We start from the raw sequence: 11,650 nt of genomic DNA on the forward strand, positions 1-11,650 counted from the left end.
CCATCTATTTTTGACGCGGTGTCAAATATCGAATGCACATTCATTCCAAAACTGTGTATTGCCATTTATACACCACGCTGCTGCTAAAGCAACCGGTCCAAAAAGTAAAATAGCTTCTGTTTTTCTTGTTTTTAATGAGCTGCTTTCAGCAGTTTGAGCAGGGGAATGTCAAACCAAGCAAAGATGAAATTGAAAAAACTTTGCTGTGTAACTATTAATATCACTATCATCTCCTCCACAGGTCATGGGTGTTGGGAGCATTTGTCCTACTTTGTCTATTGGGGCTCACATGGTCCTTTGGCTTGTTCTTCCTCAATGAGTCATCCATTGTGATGGCTTACCTCTTTACCATTTTCAACACTCTGCAAGGGATGTTCATCTTCATCTTCCACTGTCTCCTACAGAAAAAGGTAAGGTTTTTGTTCATCGCTTTTCCTAAATCGATTAGTTTATTAAGCGGTTTTTGAATAAACTAAATGCAAAAACAATTTCTGAGCCTGTTACTGAGGCCAGATGCAGTCTGGGAAAAAATGTGGCGTGAGGTTTTAGTCCAGTTTATGTACGGAGTTGGAGGGATTGGCTACAATCTTTCCTACCCGCCTCAGGGTCTTGGAGGCATACAGGTCCTGGAGGGATGGCGGATTGCAGCCAATCACCTTCTCACCAGAGCGAATGATACGATGCAGCCTGCCCTTGTCCTTGGCGGTGGCAGCAGCATACCAGACGGTGATGGATAATGGCGGTGTAGAAGTACACCATCATCCACTTTGGCAGGTTGAACTTCTTCAGCTGTGCCAGAAGTACATCCTCTTAAAGATAAAACGATTATTCGGGAAAATAATCTGTAGATGAATTGAAAATGAAAAGCATCTTTAGTTGCAGCCTTGCTTTCCTAACAATCAAACATGGCACAGCTAATAATTACTTATTACTTTCCAAATCTATCTAATTCTTGTACTGCAGGTGCAAATCTGTAAATATTCATTTTTGTATCATTTTTAAATTTTTACATAATGCATTTTATGGTATTTTATACATTCTAAATCAGAAACACTGACTTCACAGTGCTGCTTCTGTACAACATGTTACCACATTGTTTGTTATCCCTGTCCTTACAGATATGGCATTTAAACAGCTGTCCGCAGATGACATTTGATTAAGATTTGGCAGTGTTTGTGTGCTAAGTCTTTCCTGATCTTTGCAGGTCCGTAAAGAATACAGCAAATGTTTCCGTCAGTCCCAGTGCTGCGGCGCGCTGCCACCTGAGGGCCCCCACAGTGCAGCCAAGACCGCCACGTCTCGATCCACGGCCCGCTACTCATCTGCAACACAGGTACATGTTCACCACTGGGAATAATGTATATTGGGGTTTAGGGTTTAGAAAACCATGTGTGAAAAGGTTTGTGTTTAAATTCCAGTTAATATGTTAGTGGAATCAGTTTCATATGTTATAGACTGTTTTTGTATTTGTTGTATTTGTTGTATGTATTCTTTACTTTTTTACGTCTTTAAATATAATAATCATCAAATAGTTTTTAATTGTCAACAAATCCCACGAAGAGACGAAAAACAAAAATGAACTCATCCTACTAAAAAGTATTTGTATGTGCAGCCAAAAGCTGATATACTGCAGCTTCTTCCTCTGTGCCATAGTGCTCTAACCTGGGAATCGAACGAATCTGCTGAGTTCATGTTTCATGGACTCTGGCAGGTACGTCTAGCCCATTCAGACAGAATTCCATCAGCTTGAGATCTGACGAGCCAATCACAAGTGTTTCTCTCATGTGGGGCAGGTTTAAGACGTTGGGTGACAGAGAGTGTCATGCTTGAATGTTAGTTATGAACGTAACTGGCATTCACAGTCCAGCTCAGCTTACCATACTCATATAACTTAGGTCAAACTTTCAAACTAGGCAGTGCTGATTCAATTTGAAACAGGATTCTGTTACCTTATTGTCTATTTCTTGCCTAAAATGTTTTCAGAAACACGTTTTACTGTGCTATTTAGCTGTAATTTTAGAATGTTTGCGAACCAACCACTATTGTTTTTCCTGCTTCAGAATGGACCAAGCATTGCCCCAACTTACATGTGACACTTGGTGCTACATCCTTTTGTTGCTCAGAGTTGTTGCAGGTCTATTCAAATAGGTCCTTTGGAAATTGAAAAAAGAACTGAGAGGTTCCAGACTAATACGTTTTTGCGAAATCGTCTGGTGATGCCAGGCTAACAGAGCATTTTTGTTCAAAAACTCATAAAAACATCTGTTGCACTGGGTGACATGTTCCCTGGTTTCAGTGAAGACGGGCACTGTAGTTCATTTTGAGTCAATCCCATATTCACAAAATCGGGGGTGTAAATACCACCAGATGTGTAGTAATGCGCAGCTGAATATAGTCCCCAGTAAATGTGCCATTTACTCCTGCTTTAGAAGTGTTTGTTAAAAAACCACAGGGAAATGATGAAAGTATCTTCAGTACCAGTCAAAAGTTTGTACACGCTTTCTCATTCACTTAAATGGGAAAACGTGTCCAAATCTTTGACTGGTACTGTACTTTTGACCTAGCTTTAGAGATTTATGATTATTGATGTGAGTATTGAGAAATGGAATAACACATTGCTGGCTTGGGTCTTTGCGCCAGATTTGTTGAGAATAAGAAAAGGTTGAGACATTCGCCTTATCCTTTGGTAAAGACTCAAAATTGTAGAGCGGTGGTTATTCATCCTTTCATACAAATATACAGTTGAAACTTAAAGTTGCTTTGATATCACATTGTCAGTTACCAAGGTTAAAAGGAAAAGACGCTTTTTGGTTTACAGTACAGTGTAGCAAGCAGAAAAACATTATTATTTTATACCTGTCACCATGACCTTATTCGAAAAGAAAGAAACCAGGAAAATTTTGTCAAAAATGAAAAGGTCTGGTTGAATTAGACACAAAAGTCGCTAATCTCCTCTATGGTGATTTTGTGAAATCAATACCTGCTCCATCTACCATGAGAAAAAATAATTTCTCTGGGCCGATCTCTAGAATTACAAGCTGTAAGATGTAAGGAGTATCCATTTTTGGTATCAGTTGAATCAATAGCACGTTCGGGGGCTTTGTTTCACTGTACCATGACCATGTCATCAAGCAGGGCGTTATTTGCCTCTTATATACAAGTCACAAAACCCACATAGATACTCAATCAAAGGCCCCGAGCCTTGAATAACAATGGTGCCATGTTGAGTACTGATCAATTGCTGCTTTTCTCTCCACAGAGCCGCATCAGGAGAATGTGGAACGACACTGTGAGGAAGCAGTCAGAGTCCTCCTTCATCTCGGGAGACATAAACAGCACCTCCACACTCAACCAAGGTGAACCATCATTTTCTTCCACTGCCATCAAAAGAGACACACACACACATGCCATTCTCTTTGTGATGAAGCTCTGAATTCATAATAAACTTCAATGAAGTAGCTTACACAGATCTGTGGCAGATGGGAAAAGAGGAAGATAAGACCCCATTTAATGTTGCATTTCAACCATCGCAACTGTGTTAAACTCTGTGTACCAAAGTTCGCAGCATTTTTTCCGCACTTTCCCCGCTCTGTGGGATTGCGTAAAAAAAAGGTGAGGAACAGAGACAGAAGAGGTGTGATATTTGAGTGTTGTACAAAATGTTACTGATGAGTGCTTCAAATGCCAGCGACTCTGACTATGCAGCAGCCTCCCAAACCCATCTCCACCCCCCAGAGTGATTGACAGGATGAAGGTGTAGAGTTGGAGAAGGAGATGAGCAAAGTCAGACTGAGGTCAGAGCAGGTTTTGGGAGTGATCCCGGCATCTCAGGCTGCAGAGTGTTCCAGCACAGATTTGGCTGTAGTTATGAATTAGTTTCAATTTTTTTTTCTTTTTAAAGCACACATGCCAGCACAAAGTTTCTCAGCGATCCATCCAAATGATGCGATCCATTCTTGAGGATTTACACAAGCATGCTCAGGATGATAGGGATACTGTATTATTCATGGCAGGCCACTTAGACATGTTTTGTCTAGTGTCTCGACTGGAAGAGTTTGTTTGGATGAATTTGTTTCACATAAACACTGGAGTTCATTGTCGCCATGCTTTGGTCAACACTTGTGATAATATTGTTTGTCAGTTACAGCGGGTGACTGTTTGGATAATGCCTTGCTTTGACCATGGCTGCATGGCTGCTTTTGTATCCATAATAGAAGACAGACGAATCGTAGGTCATAAATCTTTTGCGGTGTCAGATTTTTGACAGCAAATGTCAGTGTTTGTTTATGTCGACAGACAGCTATGCAGCGCACCACCGCAGACAGTGAAGTACAGTACCTCAAGCTCTATTTCCTCAACTGCTTTTTTCCCCTCTCTCTGTCTCTCTCTCTCTCTCTCTCTCTCTTTCTCTTGCTCTCTCTCTCTCTGTCTCATTCTCTTCCTGTTATTTCAGGGATGACTGGCAACTACCTCCTAACTAACCCTCTCCTCCGAACCCACGACACTAACCCTTATAACAACCTGCTGGCAGAAACAGTGGTGTGCAACACCCCCTCTCCACCGGCCTTTCACTCCCCAGGTGCACATCCACCCTCCACTTTTATTCTTACAGTGTGTGTGTGTGTGTGTGTGTGTGTGTGTGTGTGTGTGTGTGTGTGTGTGTGTGTGTGTGTGTGTGTGTGTGTGTGTGTGTGTGTGTGTGTGTGTGTGTGTGTGTGTGTGTGTGTGTGTGTGTGTGTGTGTGTGTGTGTGTGTGTGTGTGTGTGTGTGTGTGCGCGCGTGTGTGCATGTGTGTGTTAAAAAAACTCAATCACTTTCTGGGGGATAGTAGGATGAGTTAATTAAGTAGGATTGAATTAATACCACTCATAGCCGTCGGTGAGCTACAAGGTTGCAGCCAGTTAGCTTAGCTTAGCTTAGCATAAAGACTGGAAACCGGCAGAAACTGCTAGCCTGGCTCTGTAACAAAATCCACCTACCAACATCACTAAAGCTCAATAACTAGCACAACACATTATAGTATGTTGTTTGTTTAATGCATACAAAAACAGGAATTTGCCGGTTTACGAATGGGGTTATGTGATGGACTATTTTTTTGGCTCTGAGCAGTTGCTAGGCAACCAACGAAGACTCAAAGACATTGCTGATCACGGCCAAGAAATAGTCCAGCACATAATCCCCTGTAAAACTCATTTTTTTTACGTTTAATTTGTTATGCAGATTAAACCAACAAGATTTAACACGTTTCTTCGTGGCCAGGTTAGGTGTTTCCCCATTTCCAGTCTTTGTGCTAAGCTAACCAGGGGCTGTCACTGCATAGTGAACATACAGATATGAGAGTTGTATTAATCTTCTCATTTAACTCTCTCTTTTAAGTGTTAGATGTATTAAAAATGTGAAAAATGTTGAGGTTATGGCTCTGACACAACATGAATCATGTTGAGAATAATTACTCTAGATTTACCGTTTGTTCTTTTTTCATTCGCACCTCCTCTGTATTTCCAGTAGTTCTTATCGAAAGGAGTTTCTCCTTTGTAAACATAAACCCGCGTCAATGCTATCTTATCTCTTCTGCTGAGCAGTCATATGGGAATTCCTCTCTGAATATGAGCTTCACACGTTGGTCAGGATCGGTTATGCCATTACACTTTATTCATGGATAATATTGTAACACGTTTGGATTGTCTTTAGTTTACTTTCAATTAGATGGATTTAAATCATGTCAGTGTTTATGGTGACCTAGTTTCTCACTGGCAGAGCAAAAGAAACCCAATCAAACAAGAAGAAAAAAACAGAAGCTCATGACGCAATGCGGGCAGAGTCATAGCCCTCAGAAATTCCCAGGCATTTGATGATAAAAGAGAATATACAAAAACAGCAGTATGGCAAATGTGTATAAGGAGAGGATATGCAGTAATGTATAACTTTAACCTGCTGCAGTCACCACAGCCTTGTTTTGTGCTGTGAGCTCGCTTCGAGCACAATGAGAGGACTTCACACTCAGAGATAATGAAACGGGGTTAAGACCTAACAATGTCTGCAAAGAAAATCAAAGCCTTTTTTTTTTTCTGTCTGGCAGCTCAGCAGCAGGCGAGCAGCTCCGATTCAAAAGTCAGTGTGTGCTCAGACAGCTTGTGCTTTATTGCCCTAAAATGTTTACTTGCTTAATCATTGTACTAATTACATGTTAACACTGGCGCACCAGAGACAGATAAAAAGTGACTATATTTAATTGGCGCTGTATTTTGAATATCAGCATAAATACCTACTTTAACATGGAGAAATACATTTCAATGACACTTCTGTCAAAGGTGAATTTCACAGGAGCAACAGAAAGTAATGACGTAAAAAAAAGATTTAACATATGGAAAGGAGCAGTATGGCATGACAAACAAATGTCAAATCCTGGTGTGAAGATCACCAACCAAGTATGAAATACGCAACAAGAGCCTGTCAAGTTTAACATAAGCTTTTTCAAAATGTTGTCTGTTATAGTCATTACATTTAGCTCCTGGAAAAGGATGAGCATGTCTTCTATTATAAGTGTATTAATACTAAGTAATACTCTGCAGATGTTCATCTGATGCAGTAAAATTGGTAAGGAGAACATCTTGGATGAATCTCAGCTGGAGCGGTTCCCAGATTGCAGCTGTCGCCGTGTCCAGTTAAATTCTGTTCACATCACTTCCCCCCCTCTCCTGGTAGACAGTACCTGTTTGCAATAAAATCACTGCCAGCGCATAAACAAATGCAAATTTACGAAGTAGGGTCTATTCAGAGAGGTGCCCTTTTGCTCTCTTTGCTCTTTTCACTCTTTTTAGAAATATCTCTGATGTTGTTTTTAGACCCTTTTTTTTGGGTTGCTATCGTGTTTTTTGTTTTCTTTACAGACACGTTCATTTGAAATCTCACAGTTTCTACAGACTGAAGACATCCCCCTCACCCTGCAAAAATGTCAGCCTTTCACTAACAGGCTCACGGTGTACCTTGTAAATAAAATCCTCATATCAAATCAAACTAGCCCCCATCACTGTCATCCTGCTACTTGAGCTTAGACAGCAGCCTGCACAAAATTAGCACTCTACCCTGTGTGTGTGTGTGTGTGTGTGTGTGTGTGTGTGTGTGTGTGTGTGTGTGTGTGTGTGTGTGTGTGTGTGTGTGTGTGTGTGTGTGTGTGTGTGTGTGTGTGTGTGTGTGTGTGTGTGTGTGTGTGTATGTATGTATGTGTGTGTGTGTGTGTGTGTGTGTGTGTGTGTGTGTGTGTGTGTGTGTGTGTGTGTGTGTGTGTGTGTGTGTGTGTGTGTGTGTGTGTGTGTGTGTGTGTGTGTGTGTGTGTGTGTGTGTGTGTGTATTTTTGTTCACATGTAAATTGATGTACACTTCAAAAAAATTAAGTGGTATTCAGAAAGCCATATTTTCATCAGGAAATGTTCCTTCTTTTACTGTAGACTTTTAAATAAAAAACTGTGCTTGCTGCTGAACCCTCTCACCTGCTGAGTCCAGGATTCAGTTGTCCTTGATTTGTCCTTTAGCTCTCTCACGCTGTTAAACACATAATTTCGCTGTCATTCTCCATCCACCTACAGCAATTTGAGCAATGCATTGCATGGGCTAAATTATAGTTAATAGCAAGGACACAGGATCGACTGAATCCAGGCTGGATGTTACAAGCTTTTCACTTTGGTCTTATTTCAGTGATTTTGTTGTTTCTGCTGCAATTGAAAAAAAGCATCTGTTTTACTTTTTTTGCACATCAGCTGTTCTTAGGCCAGATAGCCTGAGCAGACACACTTGATGTGAGTGTTGGCAAAGTGAGTCATTGCACCGTGCCTGCCTGTCGTGGTGTGTGGGGGGTTGTTGCTGTGCTTGTGGGGCCCCCAGTGCAGAGAGGTGGCTTGCCATCTGTGTTCGACATTACTCTTTTGTCTTGCCTTCCTTTTTAACAGGTGGAATGTTTTATTCATTGTTAATGTTGCAACACTTCCTCATTAGCTTGTATTAAAGGGATAGTTTGGCTATTTTGGAGTGGGGTTGTATTAGGTATTTATTGATAGTTAGTGTGTTTCCTACAGTGGATGACGGTTAGCATGCCACCAATTTGGTGAAGCAGGCAGGAGCCCCGACACGAGAGCTAAGTAATGTGCTATTGCAGGCTGGGGGCAGCTGCTAAACGTAATTTAGCCACCTGAAGACATGGCTTTAAAAAAATCAATTTCAGTTTAAATGTACGCTATACTTAGAATATTTTCAACACTTTACCTTGCTATCAGACAGCGCTCTCCTCTTCCACAGAAGTTTCCCCTCTCTCTCTCTGTCAGCCGTGTCCCTCTGCAACAGTTCTTCTCCTGTGTACTCTTGCTCATAAAGGGATCTTCTTGTCTCCACAGTGAACAGCATTTCTTTGCCACTGGTGTAATCGCTCATTTTCTCATATTTGTTTATTCTATAAACTGAGGAAAGTCTGACTCAAACAGCTGGTCTTGCAGCACAGCACTTATGCGTAAGAATCTGTTGAGAAAATGTAATACCAAAGGAAGAGCTGTCTGATGGGGTGGTAAAGCGGCGAAAATATTCTAAATATAGCGTACACTTAAAGTAATATTGATTTTTTTTTAGGTGGGCCTTTATTTAAGGGGACTAAAGTACGTTTTGCTGCAGTGGCTGCCCCCGACCACAGCAGCTTCTGTGACGGGACTCCTGTCTGCTTCTCCAAACTGGCGGCGTGCTAACTGTCTTCTACTGTAGGTAACACACTGACTATGGATAAGTACCTCATATAACCCCACTTCAAAGAAGCTGAACCATCCCTTTAATGTATTTCTTTTACTCTCATCCTATCCTGTTGCTTTTTGTATGCTGCTGTGTTGTTATCTGGTCATCGGCTACTTTAAAGTGTGTTGCTGTACTATTTTTTAAGCTTGAAGTCATCTTTTGTTCTCATTTCTCCAATATTGTTCAGGATAATCTCTTAGATTGGCTTTAATGATATTCAGCCATAATGAGGATGGACATGGTGGGGAACTGATTAGGTTCTCCTTTGAATTTTAACATTTTTTTGGTATTTGCATAAAATTTAAATTAACCCAGAGATCAAAGAGCACAACAGGGAAGTTTCCTGAGCAGTATCAAGTTTGATGTGGATGGTGTAGTGGACACTGTATTGTTCTACACAAAGGGCAAAAAATCGTATCTCACACACTCTTTTTGCCTTTCCTTGCAGGACAGCACTCTCTGAGCAACAGCAGGGACATCAGCGCCATGGACACCCTCCCCCTCAATGGCAATTTCAACAACAGCTACTCCCTGCGAGACGAAGACTATGAGACTGTGGGCGTTAGAGCCACGGGTGACCTCGGGGGCCTCAACCTGGATGATGCCGCCTTTGAGAAGATGATCATATCTGAGATTGTCCACAACAACCTAAGGCCCCGCGGGGCCCCCAAAGGTCGCGACGCCCTGAGGGAGCAGGACAGAGCCTTGCCGCCGCAGACCAGAGTGACGGTGGACCGAGGTGGGGGTGGGAGCGGCAGTGAGGATGACGCCATCGTGGCGGATCATGCCGAGGCTTCATCCCCCCAGAGAGGAAGTGGAAGAGGAGGCCACACCACCCTGGAGCTGCTCCTGCACCCCCACCACAAGGAGGCGCTGGAGGCCCCCCTGCTACCCCAGAGGACTCACTCTCTGCTCTACAGCGCCCAGAAGGCCCCGAGGCGCCTGGAGGGGCAGGGCGACCATGGCTCTGAAACTGTTACTGCAGTGGAGGACATGGGCTCCCATTCACCCAACAATAACAGAGACTCCCTTTACACCAGCATGCCAAACTTGAGAGACTCACCCTCACCCCCAGCTTCGCCGTACCTGCCGGAGGAGGAGGAGGTGGAGGAGCTCTCCCCCTCACCTCAAAGCGAGAGCGAGGACGCGTATCATAAAAGCATGCCTGAGCTCGGTGATGCGCCGCAGCCCCTGTCCTACTACCACATAAACCGAGGCACCAGCGATGGGTGCATCATCCCACCCAACAATGAAGACTGCGCACAGGAAGGAGAGGCACCCAGCGATGGACAAATGCAGCTCATTACCAGCCTCTGAGCTGGCCGTCTTTGTTTGCACAGGTTTTAACAGATGGGTGCTTTCGGTTGATGTCAAGAGAGCTGGCAAGTCTGGCTCCGCACTCCACATGCCCTTCCTGTTAGGACAGGAAGTGAAATGTTGTTGGGTGGGAAATGGAATGAAGAAATTACTTTTGCACACAGATCTCATTAACACACAAAACACGTCCATCCACGGCCAGACAAATGTGGACTGCAAGAGCTCTGCTGTTGGACTAAAGAGGTGCAGAGAATAACACACAGGCCGCTGTGTCAGAGATAAGTCTGGCATTTCTGTTGTACTGTACTGTCGAAGAACGAGGGATTAAAAAATACTCCAAGAAAAGAACTTTGAAACTTGCATATTCTTGGGGGACTTTGCAGAACCGGGGTCTTTTTAGTCATGTACAAGTACAGAACTAGAACTAGTGTCGCTCCACTACACAGTCAGGACTGTAAAATTAAGAAACCACTAATTCAGACTCAGGCCTTATATTTTCTCTATTGCACATTTAACTGTTGTCCAAGTAACAGCTAAAGAAAATATATTTTGCTGTACCACTAGTGTAAAAAGTAAAAAAAAAAAAAGACAAAAGAAAAAAAAAAAGAAATGACAACCATTCAGTAGTTATGCCCTTACAATGTTAATAAGATTCAAGGTTAATCAAAATGGTGGAAATGTGCTTTTTCCTCTCACACTTGACTTGTTGTAGTATGTTTGAATATGAAAAAAAAAAGTTTTGAGAGATATCAGTCCATATGAATTCATGCTCACATCTCTGCTTGTGAAGTGCTTTTGCTTTCATGAATGATGAGTTTTTTGCCAGTAGTATATACGTCAACACCGAGCCATGCACAGATTTGGAGTGAATTGGGAACTTGTGTAATTTATTTTACTTGAAAGAAATTGTCAGGTTTAAAGACCTATGTTCGCATCAATGCAATGTTGCCATTTGTGCGGACATAGTTCATCCTTTGAAACGAATTAATTTATTAACTGAACTATTCAGAAAAAAAGGAAAAAAAGAACATGGTTGGAAAGTGTGAAAAGTTGTTGCAGCACTGATTAGGTTCATTTTATTTCTTTAGTAAGAGTCCATCATCAGCTGATATTTAATTCAACTCCTGTTTGATATCAAATAAATGTGAAATTTTTTTCTTGTTCGCAGATGTCTGGCTGCTTATTCCCACTCCACTTTTTAAATGAAAAAAAAAAAGAGTCTGTCCCGGCTTTCCCAGCCTGTGTGGGACATTCAGCCCCAAATCTACCAATTCCTAATGACGATGTTGATGTTCAAAGATTGGTCACCAACATATACTTTCCTTTTTTCTTTTTTTTTTTCAAATCTAAATCATTTCTTTAAACAGCTGGGCAGTTAAGGCTTTTTTATTGCAAAATGTAACAGGAATAAATTTTGGTTTTGTTAGGGACTAGTTTCAGCTGCGGATTGACACGATTGAAACACATTTGGTGCGCTAGTGAGGATTTCCAGCAGTAGGACAAAATAAGCTAATGTTAGCCAGCTAGCTGTAATTAAGCTAAGCTGCATGATTCTGGCATA

General features: G+C 42.0%; 1 protein-coding gene across 9 annotated transcripts in view; it reads left to right on the plus strand.

Annotated features, from left to right (window-relative positions):
* Positions 1-11,208, plus strand: part of adgrl2b.1 (adhesion G protein-coupled receptor L2b, tandem duplicate 1) — an 87,809-nt gene extending 76,601 nt beyond the window's left edge. For 3 of the 9 annotated variants that reach the window (XM_083928685.1, XM_083928686.1, XM_083928689.1), the window contains 5 exons: positions 242-410; positions 1,205-1,333; positions 3,260-3,356; positions 4,454-4,579; positions 9,221-11,208. In XM_083928685.1, the coding sequence (XP_083784811.1) occupies positions 242-410; positions 1,205-1,333; positions 3,260-3,356; positions 4,454-4,579; positions 9,221-10,089 (1,390 nt within the window). In that variant the 3' untranslated portion in view covers positions 10,090-11,208. Of the gene's footprint in view, positions 1-241; positions 411-1,204; positions 1,334-3,259; positions 3,357-4,453; positions 4,580-8,616; positions 8,742-9,220 lie in introns of all 9 variants that reach the window. The other 6 variants (XM_083928687.1, XM_083928688.1, XM_083928691.1 and 3 more) reach the window with 5 other exon arrangements.
* Positions 11,209-11,650: the final 442 nt, after the last annotated feature.

Source organism: Echiichthys vipera (genome assembly GCF_963691815.1).
Source record: "Echiichthys vipera genome assembly, chromosome: 15".
In the NCBI taxonomy this organism is placed as follows: Eukaryota; Metazoa; Chordata; class Actinopteri; order Perciformes; family Trachinidae; genus Echiichthys; species Echiichthys vipera.